This window comes from Ruditapes philippinarum, unplaced genomic scaffold (genome assembly GCF_026571515.1).
Source record: "Ruditapes philippinarum isolate M1 unplaced genomic scaffold, ASM2657151v2 ctg3663_1_1_1_1, whole genome shotgun sequence".
NCBI classification, from domain to species: domain Eukaryota; kingdom Metazoa; phylum Mollusca; class Bivalvia; order Venerida; family Veneridae; genus Ruditapes; species Ruditapes philippinarum.
In genome coordinates, this window is record NW_026851578.1 from 87,501 (window position 1) to 110,548 (window position 23,048).

General features: G+C 33.3%; 3 protein-coding genes across 3 annotated transcripts in view; 1 reads left to right on the forward strand and 2 right to left on the reverse strand.

The window, feature by feature from the left end:
* The window catches only part of LOC132749155 (uncharacterized), a 7,012-nt gene extending 2,199 nt beyond the window's left edge, over positions 1–4,813 (reverse strand). Inside the window, exons 1-5 of the mRNA XM_060738892.1 lie at positions 4,485–4,813; positions 3,187–3,286; positions 2,527–2,660; positions 1,362–1,458; positions 753–856 (exon numbers count right to left, since the gene is read on the reverse strand). Of these exons, the coding sequence (XP_060594875.1) occupies positions 753–856; positions 1,362–1,458; positions 2,527–2,660; positions 3,187–3,286; positions 4,485–4,657 (608 nt within the window). The 5' untranslated portion in view covers positions 4,658–4,813. The remainder of the gene's footprint in view (positions 1–752; positions 857–1,361; positions 1,459–2,526; positions 2,661–3,186; positions 3,287–4,484) is intronic.
* Positions 4,814–5,891: 1,078 nt separating this feature from the next.
* Positions 5,892–12,529, reverse strand: LOC132748792 (uncharacterized). Its single transcript, XM_060738463.1, has 7 exons — positions 12,139–12,529; positions 10,954–11,056; positions 10,149–10,282; positions 9,265–9,361; positions 8,437–8,543; positions 6,901–7,027; positions 5,892–6,439 (listed from the first exon to the last, which is right to left on the reverse strand). The coding sequence occupies exons 1-7, from the start codon at positions 12,306–12,308 to the stop codon at positions 6,377–6,379; spliced, it is 801 nt and encodes a 266-aa protein (XP_060594446.1). The 5' UTR covers positions 12,309–12,529; the 3' UTR covers positions 5,892–6,376.
* Positions 12,530–14,169: 1,640 nt separating this feature from the next.
* Positions 14,170–22,094, forward strand: LOC132749412 (sulfotransferase 4A1-like). The gene is made up of 7 exons (XM_060739177.1): positions 14,170–14,500; positions 15,057–15,185; positions 15,841–15,938; positions 17,009–17,138; positions 18,699–18,793; positions 20,241–20,427; positions 21,587–22,094. Exons 1-7 carry the CDS (start codon positions 14,341–14,343, stop codon positions 21,691–21,693), a joined length of 906 nt encoding a protein of 301 aa, XP_060595160.1. The 5' UTR covers positions 14,170–14,340; the 3' UTR covers positions 21,694–22,094.
* Positions 22,095–23,048: the final 954 nt, after the last annotated feature.

Genomic DNA, 23,048 nt, shown 5'->3' on the forward strand with positions numbered 1-23,048 from the left:
GTATATTACCCGTCTGGCTCGGTAATATCAATTTCTTTCGGGTGATCAATATCCAATCAAAAAGGCGGAAAAAATCTGGAAGGGTAATAAAATATTATATTATTCAGCGAGTGCAATAAATTCAGTAATGAACTTACACGAATTTAATATTCTATTTATCACATACCCAAAATAAAGACCATTTAAAGTTAAATAAGAGTCATTTTTCATTGACGCGCTTATAGTATAACGCTAACATTTAGCGCGTCTTTACACTATGTTTGTATAACGCTAATGACGTCACGTCAAAATATATGCACGGCCGTGCAATACCATATTTACGGAGTCGCAAAATCGGCACGGGTGTGTGATAAATGATTATATGTTAATTTCGTGAAAATCATGCTTACCATCATTCTCAAATATTAGAAGAGTTGTTAACCCTTAAAGTGCTGGCAGAAGAATGATATACCAATACGACCGGTGCAGACCATGATCCCTGTCGTCTGATCGTGGTCTGCACTGTTCGCAATGCAGTCAGTTCACATTTTTAAATTTTCCATACACAAAAAATAAATGGTTTTGCCCAAGTTGTAAGATCAGGGACTCTCAAATAGAAGACCATAGTAAAATGGGCAAGCCAATTTACGCAAATTTTATTTTGCGTAGTATAGGTTAAAAAAAGTTCTTCTTGAGATCGGATTTGAACCCGACCAGGAAAGGAGATAAGACTAAAATTCATTGTCCTAGGCAGGTTTAAGGCTCGTACTTACGCTATGATAAAAACAGTTCCGCCACTCAGTCCTGAACTGATTTCATTTGATGGATTCACCTTCGGAGCCTTGGCACACGCCTTCTCGCTGGTCAGCGTCAATTTCTACAGAAAAAAAAGGAAAATGCAAGAGGAACAATGTTCAAGAATAATTAATTAGCTCATCATTAAATTATATCCACCTTTGTTTTAAATACAGATATAAAAGTATTTGGACCTATAAACCTTAAAGCTGCATGTATGCCTCCAGATAAGCCAAAATATTTCAATATAATCAAAATTTGAAAAACTGTACTTATATTTTAAGAAAAATTAAAATAATTCAAGATTCAAGTAAAAAAAAAAATACATGTGATGTGCAATTAATGACTGATTATGCGTGTCTAACGCAGCATGGGCTATGTTTGCATATATTGACCTCTTTTTGGTAATTAGCGTAGGTTTTAAACAGATTTAATCATATTTGCAAGGATTTGAATGTAACCATACTTAACGACGTGTGACTATAACCAGATCTACAGGGATTTGACTGTAACCAGAGCATTGTACCAGATTAACGGGGTTTGACAATTTGAATACACAAGACTTATACTTGTAACGAAATACTTACATATGTTATGGTATCATTATTTTGTTCCTGTTCCCCATCAGCCACAATATAATCAAGGACGGATCCTATTACGCATTTTAATGTTATCTCTGTGATTCTGGTGAATAAACAAGCAATAATGTGTTATAATAATGCACAGTTGTAACGTCAGTTTTCATTGGACAATAGTAGCGTTTATATAATTTATATACAAGGTTGTTGCAAATGTGTGCTGAAAAGTCAGCCCGACAGCTCAATCGGTTAGAACGCGAGACTTGAAATCTCGACACTGTGGGTTCGATTTCCCGGGTGGCCAACCACCTGATGTCGTAAGGGGAAGTAATTAGATTTGTTTAGAACTACATGTATATATTATCGTCATGGGAGATAATTTTATCATTTTCTGACTGGTGTTATCAGATTAGGTAAAAAGGGTCACTAGGACAGGTAACTAGAGAAATTCTTAGAATAGGGGACATAACTTGGATCATTTTGGGACATTTGTCGCCAGGAGAGGAAACCAGAGTCATTTTGGAGCTAATGTACAGGGGAGGTAACTAAAGTCATTTTAGGACCAATCGCAACTTTCGGCCCTTTCCGTCAGTCTTCGGATAAGGAAATCGAACACAATAGTATGAATACACAGAACAGATACGATATTTCGGTGTAAACTAGACATATAAACAAATAATAATTTAATGCAATATATCAAATGCCCACCTAAAATAAGTAAATTCATAGATACTAAAGCAAACAATACGTTATTTGTATATTTATTTTTATGGTTGTAGAACCCGAAAGTACATAAAACCAACCTGTTGACATTTAGTCGGATTTGTTTAAAATTGTATATCAGTGGGCATATTTAAATTGAAAATGATTGTCAGGCATATTTCCAATCATAATTGTACCGAAACGAACTTAATTTTCTTTTGGATGTCAATTATATGTACATTCGTTTAACATTCTCTCTTTTACGTTTACATCTGAAACCGCGTGGTAGAACTACTTTCACTCCGTATTGTTTCCGAGGTTATTATAATAGATAACAGCCAAAAACGTTCCGATTGATTTAGGACAAGTGTCGTCAAGGGAGGAAACTATGGTATTGTGGTCAGGGTGGTGATGTCATTTAATCTAAGCTAAGTTAGGCTAATGAAAGTAAAAAAGTACTTTAAAGCAATACCTTTTAAATTCTCCTTTGTCAGCTGTGTACGTAAGTTTTAAGGCACCGGTTGGATCAACGTTAAAAGCGGCGCTATCCTGGCTGCCCAAATCATAGTACAACGTATACGGGAGTCCATCTCTTACCATACAGACCTGGGATAGAAAGAAGAATAAATATAACTACATTCCTTTGAAACAGCATTTATAAGGGAAAAATAACTGACACTGATCAGTATGACAGAACGAAATTTGATGGTTGCAGAATATTGTGTTGTTTTACTTAAAGCAGCATGCAAAATTCATGCTAATTTTCTTGAACATTTTAGAAATTCAATTTAGAAATTTAGAAATTTTCTAAAATACTGTAAAGTGAACAAAGAAAATTATTTAGACAGTGCAAACAGCACTTGCAATCCAGTAAATTACCAAAAAGAAGAGGTCAAAATAAGCAAAAGTAGCCCTTACTGCGTTGATAACGCAGTAGGATATGATGATAAATACAGCAAAATCAGTCCTTGATTGCGAATAAAATGTAAGTTATTACTCGATTCTTAAATCTTTTTACTTTTATTAAAATCTTGGTACATTTTTTTATCTGAAGTTTGATTTTCTTGAAATATTTTAGCTGATCTTGAGTCATGCGGCTTTAATATATATAAGAAAATATATCCTGATTTACCGCAACATTTATGCATTCAGAATTGTTTGCTGTGTAGGAGAATTGCGAGCACGGGTTCCACGAGTACAAATCATTGGTCGAGTCTTTGACATTTGAAAACCTATAATAAAAAGGAGAATAGAGAAGGTTAATCGAACATACTAACTTATAACATCGTTTCCAGATCTAAATGAGTGATAAGAATCATTTAAAAAAAATATTTTAAGTAGGATTCATTTAAAGGGTAGAAAGCTACATTGTGCCGTCAGTAATCACTTTAGGTTGCTAATTTAATAATAAAAAAACATGTGAAAATGGTTAACGCATGCGCGAAATAATCTTTTTTATAAGACCTCTGAAATAAAATAAAGATGTGCATATTTTTAACATGTGTATATATTTTATTAGGGAGCGCTTCATTGCATTTTCTTATATATTTCATGTGCAAATATTTTTTTTATAGAAAGAAGAATAGTTTATTGGTTTTAACTTTACGCCCTCTAAAGCGTGATATCTAAGCATATCATTAGATATTCCTAAATACATGTATATATAGGTATTTGACGGTCAAATTGATATGATAATTTGATACGTGTTTATCAGTTGAAGTGAAACTGGTAACAATTTGTCGAAATGTTATCTTTTTTTTGCAGTTATCTATTTCTCTAACAATGTACCTTCAAAACATTAATTTAAGTTTATATTAAATTTTCGAAGCTTTCGCCTCTCATCTAAAGTGTTGAATAGGGGAAATCTAAGTCATTTTTTGATTTTCTGTTTTTTAGATACTTAAAAAAAAATATGTAAGAATTAAAACAAAACGCGCATGCAAGATTTATAGCAAAAATCATTTTATCATGTTTATAAAAATAATAATAATAATAATAATAATAATAATAATAATAATAATAATAATAATAATAATAATAATAATAATAATAATAATAATAATGATAATAATAATAATAATAATAATAATAATAATAATAATAATAATAATAATAATACTAACAATGATAATAATTATTATTATTTTAATAATAACATAATATTTTTGAGTAATTATGATTCATAAAAAAATCTATCATATAGTCATTTAAAAGGTCATGCATGGTATAAAAACAACGTCTTAAATATGGAATTCTAAACAGGAGCCAGAGCTTTCAAATTAAGCAGCGGAGGGTCGAACTCGCGTTATACCTGAGTGAGTACAGGGAGTGATATCTTGACGGGCTATTGGTTAAACACTTTCTATTTCGTCATTTGATATCAATAGTTAAAATATTTTGGGGGTGGATAGAAGAAAAAAGTTCACTTACCGTGGTTGACCGTTCGTGCTTTCTAAAGCTCTAAGATCCACTATAGTGCCTTGATCGTACACACAGGAACAGGCGTCGATTTTTGTACATTGTCCAATCGGAACCTGTCCCATATTTCCCTTAACAAAAACTCCCACGAAAATCAACAGAATCAATTCTGTTTTTGATATCATACTTATTGTGTTTTTCCCTGTTTTTTAATTAAATAACTTTTAATCTTAAATTTGTCGTCTAACAAAACAAGATGCTAAACCCGGATATTAAACTTTCCGAAAAATAAGCGAAAATCTCAAATTCGTATTAATTGAGTACACGTCACGTGAGTAGACGTCACGTGAACAAATCATATCACGAGTCAGTACATGTATATAAATAGTACTGATTGTAATGATAAAGTTCATGATATAACTTTATAAATAATATCATTATGTCAATTCAAAATTCATTTTGTGTTATGTATAGTTTTACATCTTAAAGCTGCATGCCTGCAGATGAGCCAACACACTTTATAAATTAAAGAAAATCAACCTTGCGAAAAATGTACTAAGATTTTAAGAAAAAGTAAAACTATTCAATATTAAAAAAAACAACAAAAAAACCCCACAATTATATGCAATTAAAGCCGCATGCCTTCAGATGAGTAAGACCCTGGATGAGCCAACATATTTTAAGAAAATCAAACTTGTATAATAAGATCATGTGCGCTTATTGACTGATTTAGCAATATTCATCACCCTATTTCTACTGCGTTGCTAACACAGTTAGGGTTATTATTGCATATTTTGACCACTTATTGGAAATTTGGCTTATTCGGACCTAGTTTTGCTAATTTTCCGTAGGTCTTTATGCCATTTTCAATGTGTAAATTACTTCCTTTGTACACTCGTCAATATTTTACTTTTACATACTTTTTATTTGTTTTATTGAAAATCAGCACGAATCTGGCGACATGCTGCTTTAATATGTAATGCGTATTGGGTGTTAAACCATTCAACTTCTATAACGTACTAAAACGTATTCGTAAAGGTGGCACCTCTTGGTTGCCGTAGATTACATTAATCATTTATTTCCCAATGTGGCCCAACATTAGATTTTTGACAGGTTATATGGCCCCATATAAACGGCAGTTTAAATATATGACGCACGACGCTAGTTTTTTTTTTTCGTGGAAGCAGGTATCTCAATGGCCATCTTGTTTTGTTGTATATATTTTTTAATATAATGTTTTACTTTTGAAATTGATATATAATTATTCAGAATTATAATCATCACAAATATTATAAATTATTTTAACCCATATATCCAAAATTAAAGTTTTACCAAAATGTTTGATATATAGGAACGCTAAATACAAATGTATTGAAATGACAGATTAAAATGAAGATATTAGAACATTAAACGGCAAAATAGCAGATTTAATTGATTTTTAATGAAAAGAACACAAATTAACGGAAATGCATATTAACAAATATTAGGTATGAGAGCTCTAAATTGCGGATAAAACATGAAGCAGAAAGAACACTAAATAGCGAAATTGCACAATGGGTAGAGAAGCCAACTGTCCGTTAACTAGCTGAATATGTTCCACATATAATGAAGTAGTTCAAAGTTCGAACACAGAGCGGCAACTGGCAAGAAATTCGAAGTTGTTGACCTTTCAAAGCTCAAACTTGGAAATTAATTTCGAAGAACGCAATCAAAAGTAATTAAAATAGCATCAGTGACATAAAACTCTATAATAAATAAAAAAATAAATAAAAGACGAGAAAAAAAAGAACGCACAAAATAAAACTGCACACAAAACAACGACAATGTCAAACAAAATCTATATTCTATCTAAACACAAATAACAATAACAATATATGAATTTATGTCCATGATAATTTAGTTGGTTATATTGTATCATATTTGGACCCGCTTCCTGGCGTGCTGCTTATAGCTTCCCCTTTACTTCCCTGAAACGAAACAAGATGATTGAACAAACTACAAATACAGTCGTACAGACGGACATTCATCCCACAACGACAAATGAGTGCGGGCGGACGGACGGACAAACGAAAGAATGATTAAACAAATAGTCGAAGAAAAGAAGGAATGGGAAATCCATCCATCCATCCATCCATCCATCCATCCATCCATCCATCCATCCATCCATCCATCCATCAATCCATCAATCAATCAATCAATCAATCAATCAATCAATCAATCAATCAATCAATCGGTTTACCGACCGAATGAACGAATAAATGATTAAATAAATGAAAAACAAAAATGAAAAAGACACTTTTTTTTAGCAAACAAATAATTTTATAGTGAAAGGGAGATAATACAAGCTAGCATATTAATTATTTTTTCCACCCTGCAAGAGTAATCGTTACTTAACATACTGATTTAACAGAGAAAATAAAACACAAACCGTGCAGAGTTCCGGAATTTTGCACCAGAATTCGTGGTTGGGACACAGTCTTTTACCGCTCTCTTTCTTTACGAAGGCTTGAAACATCACACCAAATACAATGTAAGCTCCGATCAAACTGAACACACTGTAGAAGACAATTAGATTTAAGTACAAGTCATACAGGGCATAACCCTTTTAAAGACAAAGATGTTTGGTAAAATTTCTTTGAGGGGTTGGTCTAGAGATTGGTCTTTTTGTGAAGTTCTACTTCGAGAAGAACTGTTGTGTTGTAATGAAGTAATAGTGTAATGCACTAAGTTACATTTCAGAGGTTGCATTATGTATACAGTAAAAACTCTGAAAACCGGACCCTCTGAAAACCGGAATCCTCTGAAAATCAGACAGCATCAGTTTTACTTATTTAACGCGTAGAAGTTTTCGGGATTTTTCATAGACATATAAACGCACAATTAAAATTGTTCAATAGAATTTCTTCAAATTTGGCATGGTGTTACAATATGCGTTATCAGCCCCTGAATTGGATTTTTTGGTTTAAATCAAGGGCAGATAATTCACAAAGAAGGTATCAACACTTTTTTTAATTCTGTTTGAGTCAATTAGCAAAATTCAATAAAGAATAATGGGTGGATTGGCTTTTTCTCCTTCATTCTGTGATATTTTTTCTTCAAAAATGACCTATTCTTAAAGAATTTTAGTCCCTTTATTCAAACCTAAAAAAAACAACATCAGAAATAAGATATGGAATTGCCTGTAATCATGTCTTTTGATCAACAATAAAATGATGAAAAACATAATCAAAAAGTAAAAACAAGATTTTATAGACATACATAAAAGTTATCTGCCCTTGAAATGACCTCAAATAAGTAAAACATCCTGATTTAAGGGCAGAAGTGAGAACGGTGACCCCCAAATTTGTTTTGCTTAAATGTTTCTATTATCATATTCTAACGATATGCCACGTTAAAAAATTCTATTGAACAGTTTTAATTTTGCATATATGTCTATATGAAAACTCCCGAAACGTCTTTTAGAACCTTTCCATTTATGAAGTTTAGATTTTGAAAAAAATTGCATTATGACACGTCCTTTTAAATATACAAAATATATCGATGAGTAAATCCTTATAACATGTATAAGCCATATGGTCATAGAAAACACACAAAGGAACTAGCTTGCTTTGAATTTGGGAACTGCCTTTGAAGAGTTTTCAATATTAAAACGTTAAAAATAATTATGCAGCTTTTACAGTTTAGTCAGACAGCGCTGACGGACCGACCGGCCTGGATCCACACTGGTGTCATATGCCAGCCAACAGGGTACCATTTTACACTTAAACTGTTTATTCCTTATCCAGGGTAATTTGTGTTATGAATATGCCTTTCTTTAAATTTGGAACAGTCCATTTTAAGATGAAGTATTTTTTAGGTCAAGAAACGACAAAAAAAACAGTATAGAGCACGGATTGTACCCCGGCTTGGCTCAATTCTTATTAAAGGCTCATCACTTCTGGTAAAAGCATTTAACTATACTTACACGATAACGAATATCTCCCCACCGCTCAGAGCCTTAGGCGATACATTCTCGGACGGGTTCAGATTTGGTGCATACGCACATGCATATTTACTGGCCAACAACAATTTCTGAAACATATAGTTATGATAATGATAATAATAACGAAGGCGACGATGCCGATACTGCTTCTGATCCTGCTTATGATGATGATTCCGATGACAATGGAGTAATATGGATGATATGGAGTAATTTTCAATGTCACAAACACAAATTAGTGGCATCCCAAGGGGAGTAACACTTATAATTTGACCGTATACAATCCATATACATTTATAGGTAGAGTTTTACATTGGAAGACTTAGTGTTTATTGTATAGTTCATTGGAAAAGCGTAACGTATTATCTACGAATCTCATCCAACACAGGCCCACCTCAGACTATTTTTTTAAAGATGTACCGTATCACAATGTTCACAACTCGCACACAGTATCATAATTATGGACGTGTATCTATTGTAACACCAGCCGTACGAGCAGAACAATACCGTAAGTATGGAAATACACGATAATAACTTTACAAGGTCGGCCATTTTTGAATACCGTTTTTCACACTTCTTTATTTGGAAGTAAAATATATCTACTTCCAGGTTGTTCTCAATTCATGAAAGGAAATCCTTTTCCCGAAATGTGATTGTTAGTAATTTTACTATCTCGAGAGCTTCGTAAATGTGGTCAATAACTAGAAGCGTTTTAAAAATGTCTGTCATAGAACTCCCTTATTCATAGATACATAGTCATAAAACTTTTAAAAAAATTTTAAAACTGATTTTCATAAATTACAGAATACTTACGTATAATACAGTGTCATTGGTTTCTGGCTGCTCTCCTTCCGCCACAAAGAAGTCAAACTTAGATGTACCCATACACTGTAACGTTATTTCCGTTACCCTGGGAAACAATAAGGAATCAGTAAAAATAACATAGTCTATTTACTTATTCGTGTGCAGCTTAATGATATCCTTTTCACTAATTATTTGTGTAAATTCGAGAAAACATTGTAACTTTTCGTGCACTTATCAGCCACGACGTCACAAGATGCTTTCTTGCTCTTGTTCACACAGACGCTTTTTGGATTTTAATAAGAAACGGAAAGTACCGCAATGTCGACGCCTATCGAACTTTATATGGTTTTATACCTAAATAATGTTATATCTTTTTTCCCTTAAATTATATGACGTCATATTAGATGTGTATAGCGATCACGATAATGATAATGAATCTGTCATGGTAAAATCATACCGCCCATTTTGTAAAGATTTTCTAAGATGAAAAATATTTAATAATAAAAATGTTTATGTTTGATAAGAAATACAATTGATACATATCAAAAGCGGTCTTCATCTTTTCTAAAGGTTAAATATAATATTTTTATTTTATTTTTTGTATTAATTATTATTTGTATTATAATCATTTTAGAAAAATCGTTTCATATGATTGTTGCTGACTGAATCTAACAATGCCACCAGTGCAGACCAAAATTGTGAGGTCTTTACTGTCTAAGCATGGTCTGCACTATTCGCCATCCAGCCAGTTCTTATTTTGCCAGTTTCCTTTCAAAAGGTTTTGCAAAAAAAAAAATACAACAACAACTACAAAACAAAATTTTAAAAAAGTATAAATAAATTTAAAAAAAGCACGGTCATTTTAGATCTTTTCCGCAGTAATTTTTTCATACCTTTTGTAATCCCCTTGGTCAGCGGTGTAGCTCAGTTTCAACGTGCCGTTGCTGTCAACCATGAAGCTGGCCGTATCCTGGTTACCAAGGTCATAAATGAGTGCATTTGGAATTCCCTGGCGTATCATACACACCTATTGTATAAAACGTTCAACAATTTACTGTAAAATCATTAATATTCGTGGGGAACTCATTTTGGTGGTTTTCGTGGATCAAGAATTTAAGATCAAACGAAACTTTATTGCGTCTGCTGTAAGATTATTTTGCATCGCACTATTTACATTTAACCTTTTGGAAAAATGAACAGTCCACAAATTTAAGAACCAACGAAAATGTTCTTGGTGTCAAAAGCACGAAACTGTATGCCCACGAATTCATAGTATTAGTTTTTATGTATACTAGTATGTTATTGAGACGTCATTCTCTCGATCATATTTGTAAAAAAAAACAACAAAACTCTTAAAATTAGATACGAATCAGTTGAATTTTGGAATGGCAAATGCATGCTTAGTGAACTGTAAATTATATACTGTGCAATGTTTCAATAAAAAATGTTTCTTAAAGTGTATGAAAGCTGCTAAAAATACTGTTTAAATTTTGAAAAAAAAAAAAGATATAAAAATCTTATTCTGTTTAAATACAATATTAATGTGTATTGAATAACAGAGACATTATGTGATACAATTTTGTGATACAGCCGAGTTGTAAACGGGATGTAAGGGTTCCATAAATAATACTGTGAATTATTTAAGTTATTGTAAGGAAGGCAACTCATAATGCAGGTGACAAAGTATTGAGTACTTACAGCTACGCCGTCACACGCCGAGTTGTTAGACGGGTATGTAAACGGGGTGCAAGGGTTCCATGAATACAACTCATTCTGGGCAGCATTGGAAACGTTACTGAAGCTGCAAATAACAAAAGGCAGGCATGTTGAGAATGAGGTCATAATGAAAAAGAGGGAATTTTCCCCCTCCGTCTTCTCAGATTGAGGAACACAGTCCGCCTAAAAAAACATACAGGCTGTATGTTTGGGCAACTTAAATACCGACCATTTATAGCTAGTTTTTTTCGCATGGCGTTATCCATAAAAAATGAGTTAGCCATTACGTATTACCAACGTGTAATTAATTATTATTTTTACATTATTTTCGCCTTTCCATTTTCTTAAAGGCTCATAATGCCTCAGAAAGTCTACCAATTCTAGTTGGGAATCGATATAAGAGTGAATTAATACTTTGTATGAAGGTCAAAATACTGATTTGTTTACATTTTGTACTTTTATTTTTCTTTAAAGGCATATTACGCCCCAGAATCGAATAAAAAGGGCACATATGAATTTTTAATGTTTAGTTAATGATTTGAAATCTTGTGAGGTGCACATCACCCAAAGAAAGTAGTGCTGAATAAGAGATTATTTTTCATTAAAGTAGTAAAATGTAAACAAAGTAGTATTTTGACTTTCATACAAAATACTAAATCACTAAAACTGTATTAAATGCCGAAAATGCAACAGAAGAAAAAGATGGCTCAGGTAATTGGCAAATGAGTAGCGTTTCGGAAAATATTTCCGGATATCAAAAATAAAAATAAAGAAAAAAGCATTTATGAGGCATAATGGACCTTTAATAGTAGACAAAAAATGCGACCTAATAGTATCATATTCATTTAGTTCACTACGTTGATAACTTTTTAATTCTTTTTTAAAGTGTTCAATATTATAGTTGGACTCAAACAGAATAAATTGGACACATTTTAAATCGTCCCCTTTCACATTTGATGTCATTCATCGACTAATTTCCTATATAATACACTGCAGAAAACCTAAAATTAATGAACTTTATCAATATGATACAAAGAATTTCCGCCGCGGCAACATAAACAAGTAATGAAATTCATCAATAGGGCACAAAAACTGTCACTAGCAGCAACATAAACAACAAAAACAACATAACATACTGGCAAACTCCACCCACCAAAATAATCTTACTTTGGTCTGCCGTCCTGTCTATCAAGACTCTGCAGGTTAACTATCGTTCCATCGTCATACATGCACGAACATGCGTCCCTTTTCGTGCATTGACCAATAGGCAGCGGGACCTGAGCTAGAATCCCGAAGAAAAGTTCCGTAAACACTAAAACGACGGTTAACCTATACATGATGCCTTTTTTAATCACTTCCTATTCGTTTAGCAAAACACCAACAAAATATGATTCTATTTCAACCCGATCTAAATCATGCCGTATAGAATGAAAGTAAGAAAATATTTTTTTGTTATCCTAGAAAAAATCTAGGAAAGTTAGTCATTTAAAATTTGATTACAATGTAAAATTAGACTAAGGAGGGTCGGCTTATCTAAACACATGACGCGAGTAAATAAAATATCTTCAAAATTATCAAATATTTCATAGATACGGACGAAGGGATACTAAATGTTGAATTTGCATGTACATGTATATACGACAGATACAGACGGACGGATGGTATGTACATGGTGTCCCTGATAAGATAAAAGATTTTGTCACATTTTCGAAATGATTGAAATAAAATAATATTTAACAAAAACTTTTCTGAGTCAAATAAGTTGAATACACTTTTTATTTAGGCCAGTAAAGTTATGAGTACATGTAGCTTGACGTCAAACAAATCGCAACAAAAATGTTTCAACGTATTGCATATTACATAGTTTCATATACCGACATCTACGAAAGGTTACTCGTACATTTAAAGTGAAAAATATCTCTACGTAATGATCTCCCTTTGCTAAACTGTAGCAGAGGCAATCGCTGTCCGTCCTAATGAAAAATAAATATATGACAAATTAATAACAAAAACATAATAGAAATTGACTCCATTTAGCTCCTTTACAACAAACTACATTCTTCGCAATAAACTCCATTCTGCGCAACGTCTCGGAAAGCAGCAAATCAAACTCATTTTGCAACAACATTCTATCTTCTCTGCAACACTCCTTATATGTCATCAAATGTATATCAAAAGTCATCAACTTCCTATAAGCCCAGCTTTAAAAAAAAACAAAAAAAAAAACAACAACAACAACTTAAAAGCCTTTCAGCCCACTTAAATGCTGCTGAAATCTCCAAACTTATCTTTATTTAGCAATAACCTACTATTTTCTGTATAAATCACCGCACGCCGTTTTAAACTCGTCTCTTAAAGGCCCATTATGCATCAGAAATGCTATCATTTTTAATTGTTTAAAAACTTAAAACACTTTCTTGACATTTCTAATGAATTGAATAGAATATGAATTTCTGAGGCATAATGTGCCTTTAAATTTTAACAACTGTAAGTCTCAACAACCTAATGTGCCTTTAAATTTTAACAACTGTAAGTCTCAACAACCATTCGCCCACAAAGAACTGTAAAAAGTCTCATAAAGGTAATAATTTGAGTTATCTATAAACAAGAAGGGTGAGAAATATTGCTTAGATGCTCGAACATAACTGAAATAATACAAAGAGGCAGAATCCAGTCAATCTTCTGTAAGGATAGATAACTAGGTATTCACGCAGACAACAAATCTTCACACAGTGATCTCCTCTTAATTCTTCAACTGTAATGACCAAGGCAAGTAACCGCTGCGAGGAGTTTGGCAGACAACTAGAGTTGCAAAACACAAAGTCAACTCATGAGTTACTGCCCTTCCATATCCTGTTAAACATTACTCACAGCATTTTATGAGTAAATATGGCATGTAATAACGTGAAATAATGACAAAATTATAAGCGTGAAAAAGCTCATGTTTATATGTTATTTAATTCAGCTCAACAAATTTAACGCTGTGCAAATTCTTTTATTTCGGAGTATGTATAATTTCAATAATTACATACAATGTGTACATCTTGGATACTCTGTATCATTTTAAGACACAAGAATCTGCAAATTTATTCACCTCATAGTTTTATATTACAAGTTTGGGTATAAACACCGCTAAACGGTGATCTATTTTTGTTACCTGCGCTTCTCCTGTCACCTTAATGTATCAGTTGCCATATTTGATTTAAATACACGATTTATTCATCTGCACTATCGCGGATTAAGATATAAATCTGGGTCAATGTGAGTTTACAATTGCAATTGTAAATATGGTATAGAAATGTACTGACTCGCAACTAACCTTTTACTACAAAACTACGGAAATACGGTATAACAAATTTGAGACATACTATGGCTGACAAAAGGAGCGAGACTAACGATGAAAAACCTAGAATTCAACTAGGCAGGAAACAATATAAAGGGATTTGGATGTTTGACAATGAAATTGAACAAATTGAAGTGATGGATACACGGGAAGATGATATTTGGATTTGTACTTTTCCAAGATCAGGTGATTATAATCAATTTCGTTAGTGCTGTTGTTTTGTTGATGTTTCTTTTATGCATCAAAGTTTTTCACATACCCTAACATAAATAAATAAATAAATAAATAAATAAATTAATAAATAAGAATAAATAAATAAATATTTTCTGAAATAAAAGCAATGGGCATACCAGGCTGAATACCTGTCCGGCAGGTCCCGGGAAAAAGATGGCAAATAGTCCGTACATTAACCGGAAGTCACGATGCAAACAAATAGCCTATGACCGAAAAAAAGGCCCGCTAACTGTCCTGCAAAACCGACTATAACGATTTTAAAGTAATCAGTAATTTTAGTAAAATATCGAATGAGGCTGTGCATTTTAAAGAACCGTTCTCGGAAAGTAAATTACTTTTCCATATATGTGCTTTAGTTGATGGAGATCCTTATCAAGTCCTTAAGAAAGATGTCAATTTTTTACGTTTTTGGAAGAAATTAAAACTTGAGCGATTCCGAAGAGCTGCACGAGCTAGCTACCACGTGACATATGTAACACATGTAAACGCTGTCATTTTCGGTTTTCAGGTACAACTCTTACGCAAGAAATCGCCTTTCTTGTACAGACCCTGGACTTTGATAGGGCAAATACTGTTCAACTAGATGATAGATTCCCTATTATAGAAGTAAAAGATGACAGATTTCCATATTATCGAGGTAGATCACAAAATATAGTTTGAATTTTGGAAAATAACTGTTTGAAAAAAAAAATGTTTGCGTATATCCTTAAAGCAGCATGCCTCCAGATTAATGCTAATTTTCATGAAAAATTTTAAAATGTATTTAAAAGTAAAAAAAGATGTGAAATTTACAAAGATATTGATTTGCACATTGCAACCGGCGTTTACAATCCACGTGAATTACCAAAAAGGGGTCAAAATATACAGTTATAGCCCTTACTGCGTTAGTAATGCAGTAGAAATATGATGTTAAATACTACAAAACCAGTCCGTAATCGCATATAACATGAAAATTATTAAATGATTTTTTTACTTTTCCTAACATCTTAGTACATTTTCTCAAGTTTTGTTTTCTTGAACTATTTGGGATTATCTTGGGGAATGCAGCTTTAAAAGCGAATTCCGCATGTACGCAATTATTGCTTAACGGTTGAAACCCTTCCTAAAATAGCAGCAAAATATTAGTTCAATAATATTTTATTCTGTTTACTTCCTATATTCATATGCATTAAATAACAGAGACATTCTTCTATGACACAACTCGACCATAAAGTTATGGGAACTGCATAATCTTTTTCATTTATGAATTATTTTTTCATCTTATAAATATATAGCTTTATATTATATTACAGGAATAAAGTTTGTAGAAGAAATGCGCTCCCCAAGAATGATTAAATGTCATTTACATCATTTTATGCTCCCGGAACAGCTACAAAAAGGGAAAGGGCGGGTAAGTTAACATACATGCCATTTACTAGTTGCTTTTATTTATGGTTGGGTTTTACGTCACATCAGCACAGTATAGGTCATAGGTTGGCTTTCCAACATTTACTGGTGAAGGAAGATCCACAGGTTTGTTTGTTTCATTCTACGCCTTTTTCCAACAGTATTCCAGTTCCTAACCATCGTTCCTGGAGATTTACACCAGTAATAGACTACCTTCCTCCGTTCTAAACTATCAAAGCATCTCCCGGGGATCAAACCCACGTCAGAGAGGTAACTGGATTAAAAGTCATCGACTCTAACCCCTCGACCACGGAGGCGGTCTAAGACCTCGGGTGCTCCTCCGTGCATTAACTCTGGCACGAACGGGCACCTGAGTATAACCACCGACCTTGATTAAAAGACCGAACTTTCGTATGCTAGCTTGATAGCTTCCTCACATTAACGTCTTTGGAGAGTTTTAAACGGAAAGCTGTTTAAAGACAAAGACCTGATTCACTCAGGCAGCACACAACATTGTCCAGTTGCATGTTAATACATGTAATAAAAAAGAATTGAGCAATTTAAAATGTTATAACATAATTGAAATAATTTAAAGTAAAGATATATTTTAGTGCTTTTTGAAATGTTATTTTGTGAAATATAGACTGTTTCAAATTATATACCGGTAAAAATCCCGAAATTGAATTAAAGACTTCTATAGACGTACTCCCGTGTTCTTGGTCCCAATGACCCCCCCCCCAAAAAAAAAAAAAGAACAGCCCCCCCAAATAAAACAAACAAACAAAAAACAAACAACAACAATAATAATTATGATTAATTTAATAATAATAATAATAAAATAATAATAATAATAATAATAATAATAATAATAATAATAATAATAATAATAATAAAAACACCAACATGAAAATGTCCTTTTTGTCAAAACCACAAAATTTTATCTATTTAATAATGCTATTTTAAGAAACATATCAATCTGAAAAGATTCTACCAAATGTCTCACTTATATGCATGTTTTAACTAACAAGAATATCTTATTCAAGTATGACCTTTATTCCTTTTTGAAATTCTCAGATTATCTATGTTGCACGGAACCCAAAAGATATTGTGACGTCATTTTTTCGGCTTATGCAATGGGGTGATGGGTTGAACGAGACTGATGGGACATGGGATTTATTCGTTGATGCTTTTGTCAGTGGAACAGGTAATTTTGCTTACAACAATTTAAACACATAAATGGACCTTATGATTAATACGGTTTTATTACGATCGAAAAGGGGGTTCGAATCCCGACAGGGACTTTGGATTTTTTTTTATGCGAGGAAGCTATTCAGTTAGCTTACGGAACGTCAGTGGATCAGTGGTTCCAATTAGGAATAATGCACGAAAGGGCACTCGAGGTCTTTATCCACTTATAAAGCTGGTTGTCGTCATATGTCCCGAACCAGTAGATTTTTATGGTTAAATTTTAAAAATGTATTAAATTTGTCACGGATATAGAAGTACTGCCCTACGTACAATAAAATTTATCAAAAGTGAAGTACATGTACTATTACGGATTTAAAGATGGACTTTACAGTGTCCAGTCACATATTATCAATTTGACCGATGTGACAGGTCAAACGATCGATTCAGATATATGAGACAGAAAAAATACAAGGTCGACCACATCTTTATCATTATGATGTATATAAAGTAAAGAAAAGTTGAGTATATAAAACGTTTTAGTCCCTATAGGTACTGTATACATTGTATATATTTAATGAAGGATAATATGTATACACATCTTTATCATATCCATCTTAAGTCTCATTGTAAACGTTCTGTATTTCATTTGTTGTTTAATAATAGAAAGAGCATCGAAACACGAGGCTCTCTCCAGAGTATTAATCAGATTGCCGAGTATTTTTGTGTTCTTTCTCTTTTGTATCATCGGCAAAATAAAAACAACAACAAAAAACAGCACCATATGTAACCCAGAAAAAAGTGCGGGAAACTAATATCTGCACTCTTGTTAACGCACTGTTCATGTATACTATTTAACTCTGACACATTTTCAACAGAGAGGTCCTGAAACTATGATTCAATGACTTGATATTTTGTCCTATGTTATATCTTAAATGATCCAAAAACTAATGGTCAGTAGGTGGGTGGCGACCGTACAAAGTTTCCCCATTTGGGCTTCCTTTAGGGATTCTTTTGTTCTCTATTTTAGCATGGTAAGGGTAAAGATACCTTTATATGACAAAATTGTGGACTGGTTCAGACTGTGATTTGGAGCTTTGTCTCTGATGATTGCATCAAAACACTAGACTATACTGTTGAAAAAATCTTGGAAAAAAATGGAAGTCTCTCGTGAACAATACAATGAAAACGTAAGTTTAAAAGTAAAAACTGTGGGACTCTGTTTGACTGAGTTTGTTCATGAGAAATGATGGGAAGAAGCTACATCTCTCACGCCCCCCTCTAGCACCGGCTCAACAAGTATTAAATCTTCAACTCAATTTTGTATTGGAACCAATCTATTCAATTAAATTTGCATGTTTTGCTTGAAGCTTTTTCCGTCTTTGACATATGTGAATATAATATCAAAAACAAGATAAACAAGGAAGGGCGGCGTTCAATGAACGCAACCCCCACACGACCCAGTAACATAGGACCACCGAAAAGGAGCCCAGCAGGACCCCACAATAAAAATAGGACAGAATGTCTTGTTTTCATTTGGTACATGTATCATCTTTTCTTATTATTTTTCTTTTGACAGGACATAATGGTTCATGGTCACGGCATGTTTTAGAATTTTGGCAGAGACGCAATGACCCAAATGTTCTCTTTCTGAAATATGAAGACATAGTCAAGGTATTGTGTTAATATGACTCTTTTTGTTCTTTAAGCACCAGGCCTCTAGATTCATACTTATTTTCATGAAAATTTTGAAACTGTTTTTAAAAGTAACACAGTGAAGTTACTAAAGAAGCAATTTACACATTACAAACGGCACGTACAATACAATAAACAATAAATGCTGTAAAATCAGTCATTAATCACATACAATATGCCAATTATTTCTTGAATCCTGAATCCATTTGCTTTTCCTAAAATTATAGTACAATTTTCTCAAGTTTTGTTTTTCTCGAACTATTTTGGCTCATCTGCAGGCATGCTGATTCAAATTCTTACGTCGTTTTATGACATTCCTTAAAAAATATGACGTCTTGTGTGTGTGTGTGTTGGGTTTATTTACCCTCGCCACCGGTATAAAACCATATGGGCGAGCATATGCTTCATTTATTACAGGGAAAACACTTTATTTAGTTAATATCTGCATATGTGACTAGTGAGTACAATATTTCCTGCCCCAAATATGCAAATAATTGCAGTAGATGGAGCTGGAAAAAGATGGGATTATATCCCACACTAAGATTAAAAAGCTGCATTTAAAATTTAAACTTAGATTAAAAATGGGGGAAGACGCTTATACGCGTACGCCTTCTATATTGGGAACAAAAAAACCCTAATAACTATGTTTTATTGATTGCTTTATTTATTGCAAATCATATTTATAATATTAAAACTAGTATTGAAGGGGGGAGGGGGGGGGGAAGACGCTTATACGCGTACGCCTTCCTATAACAGGCCAACGCAGTAAATCACTGTAAATCTTTGTTTTTAGAACTTTATTTCACATATGAAAAGGTTTATTAATATAAACCTTAGCAATACGCCTGAGAACATAGCTTTTACCTTTCAATTCGGCCATCATATAATATAACTTCTTTTAGTTAGGGAGAACAATGCAGAAACAAAATTTGACAGATAGCGCCGAACCACGTTTAATAGGTGAATTTTGATTGACCGAAAAGTTATGCGATTTGTATAGCTGATTTGGAAGAAATGAAAAGATATAATTGGTCGTTAGTAAACAGATTTCATTGGCGCATTGAAATCTGTTTACTAACGACGTCTTTATTTTTGAAAATCCTTATTAAATATTTAAAGATTCAATACAGATCTCACGAACCAATGAAAATACGCCCCGGCATTGACTAATGGAAACTGATGACACATAAAGGAGAGGACCAATCAAAACGCTCTTTGACAACCAATAGGATGCAAGTACCGTCCTCGCCCCTAGCTCCGGCTTAAGCAGAAGCAATATTTGACCATGTAAACTCACTAAGAACTTAAAACCTTCTCCTTTTCATTCACTTTTATGTAAGGTATAAATAAATTTTAGAATTAACCACTGATGAATCGACAAGACAGACTGCCATAAAACATAATAACAAATCAATCCCTTTTCCAGGATATGCCAAAAGCTGTAAGAAGAATCGCTGACTTTTTAAAACGACAAATCACTGATGATGATGTTGCTAGAATATGTGAACATTGTCATGTGGACAACATGCGAAAAAATGACAAAGTAAACATGTCATACTGGAGAGATGTTAAGAAGGTCTATGACAACCTCGATGGTGGATTTATTAACAAAGGTAATATAGTTGTTGTAAATGATACAAGTTGGCTAGTCCAGATATCAAAAATCATAACTGTAATATGACGTTGATGAAACTGAGTGGAGATTCAGTGAGAGGGGTTGGGGTGGGGGGAGAGCTTTAAAAGGGGCATATTTATAAATTTATAGATAAACTGTGGTCCCTCGGAAACATTAATCACAACAAAATTACATGAAAATTACAGACTCGGTTTGATTGTGAGGGATAATAAAAAAGTGCAACATCCCTCTCGCCCCAGCAGAGGCATGTGGTTAACTAATTATGATAAGGTATTTCTCATTATTTCTACAAGTGAAGAGAAATTTCAGGCACGAATTTGCATACCCTCACTTTCGCAAGCTGGCATATCTCTTGGTCGACAAATAAAATACCTCTTGCGAGATTGAAGCCGACAGCTACCGGGACAAGTGTTTCCACCGCATACTTTTTACCACAGTTACCCCACACATTTCTCTTGTTTTAGAATAGGTATTTTGTGTCAAAAGGCTACTGCACGCTCTTCGGGTATAGAATATTGCTGTCAGATCAGGAATGAAAACTTTCGTTTCGTGCAAAAGTTAAATGCTGTAGATGCGCAAAGTATAAGATTTCGATGTTTGTGCAAAAAAAAAACCACACAGGACATTTTCGTAGGTTGAAAAATCGTGGATCGTCTGTTTTTGCAAAAGATGAAATAAACTTTCGTTAGATTTTAAATTTGTAGAAAGACTTATCAACGAAAACCACGAAAGTTAGTGCCCCACGAAAACTAATGTTTTTTTCGATAATGCGCTGTTCTTAAAGAATCTCCACTGAGATTTATTTCATACGAAGGGACTTTTGTACCATTTGCTGTAGGTGTGGACAAATAACTTATGTGCAAAATTCCACATCATTCCCTCGTTCCGTTTTCCCAGAATAATAATGCTTATTATAATTGAAAAGCGTTGCAACGCTTTTCACTCTAAGCTAGGTTAAAAAACGATTTTTTTTTCAGTTTAGCTCTGATTAGTTTTCTATATTATCTATCGCAGATTTTTCCGTTTTAAGTGTATCTCTTTATTTATACAAGAATTTCTAATTTTAAGTTTCTAAGCTTTTTGACCTCAGTGAAGGTCCTTTAATGTTCATATAGTGTTTTCTTATTTTTTTTCAGGAAAAGCTGGGGCATGGAAAGATTTACTCACTCCTGATAAAGTAGAAAAGATCAACGGGTTGTTAAAAGAAATTGAGGGATCCGGTCTTACCTTTGATGAAGAATAGACGGTGATATTCAAACACAACAACCTTTACACATACAAATCAGGACTACTTCCTAAGTGTCATTGCTTAGAACAGCTTCTTTTTCACAATACTAAGTCTGGTTCCCTGCCTACATTTACTACGGAAAGTACTGGAGTTTCTTCCCCTCATACTACGTAGGCAGGGAACCAGACTTATGTAGTATAAGCGGAAGGAACTCCAGACTACACAATACCCAGCTATACACGTTTGACCGCAACTATGAGGGTTGATCAAAAAGTTGACTTTAGTTTGTTCTTTTAATTTTTACTAATAAACAAACAAAATGTCCAGTTATGTCAAATAATTATATTAAAAGTTTAACTATTATACCACAACACTGCCACGATTTGATAAACCCTTTATGTAAGCTTATTTTCGCAAGCCAAATTTTCATGTATTTATGCTGGTTGCTTTTAATAAACATGTTTATAATTAAAACAACAGCAGGAGAAGCAACAACATCGACAAAAGCGCGCAAAAGCATACGAAACTTTCACGACATAACGATGTTTCATATTGTAGCAGCAGGTTTTAATAAGTTAATGAAGTCATTAAGTATTAGAAAGAGCATCGAAACACGAGGCTATCTGATTTGTACGAAGGGGCGTAGCTCCCGAGTATTAATCAGATTGCCGAGTGTTTTGATGTTCTTTCTTTTTTGTATAATAGACAAACATAAAAACACGTTCCCTGTTGTCACAATAAGCCCGGGAAAAGGTAACCAATGAACTAGCATCTGAATATGATATTTCTGTCGCTTTCCCTTTCTCTTCTGTCACAATATGTAAACCCCAGCAAAAATGAGCCAATCAATGGGTATGCTCTGGAGTACGGGTAACTAATACCTGCGCTCCAGTTAACGCACTGTGCATATGTAAACGATTTAACTCTGACACATTTTCAACAGAAAGGTCCCCAAACTACGATACAAATATTTGTAAACTCAACGCATATTCTGTTTTTATTTTCAACTGTAGCACAAGGCTTTAAGCTTTGTTACACCGCACTTTGTGGTCAAACGCACTTTCGACCCCAAAGTGCGTTAAATAGGTACATATGCATTTTTTAACATCAGGCAAACGACCGCACTTTGGGGTCATAGAAAATTAATGTTCATTATGTTTTAAATAATATATTGTAGTCAAAGCCTATGGTAAACAAAAAACTAACGTATTAAATAGACGCAAAACATGTGCCCAGGATTATAATATAATCAATAGGGATTTAAATGGTCTTGATTAGTAAGTGAAGAACTTTCACCAAATAAATCACCAAATAAAGAATTTATATCAATTATTAAGCTTAAAATATTTTTTTATCAAATTTTCCATTTT

Coding starts and splice junctions, on each gene's coding strand:
- LOC132748792 (XM_060738463.1), bottom strand. CDS start 12,308: ATGTATAGGTTAACCGTCGTTTTAGTGTTTACGGAACTTTTCTTCGGG. Junction 11,057..12,138: donor AGACAGGACGGCAGACCAAA/GTAAGATTATTT, acceptor TGTTATTTGCAG/CTTCAGTAACGTTTCCAATG. Junction 9,362..10,148: donor GACCAAGGGGATTACAAAAG/GTATGAAAAAAT, acceptor ATTGTTTCCCAG/GGTAACGGAAATAACGTTAC.
- LOC132749412 (XM_060739177.1), top strand. CDS start 14,341: ATGGCTGACAAAAGGAGCGAGACTAACGATGAAAAACCTAGAATTCAA. Junction 15,186..15,840: donor CAGATTTCCATATTATCGAG/GTAGATCACAAA, acceptor ATTATATTACAG/GAATAAAGTTTGTAGAAGAA. Junction 17,139..18,698: donor TGCTTTTGTCAGTGGAACAG/GTAATTTTGCTT, acceptor TTCTTTTGACAG/GACATAATGGTTCATGGTCA.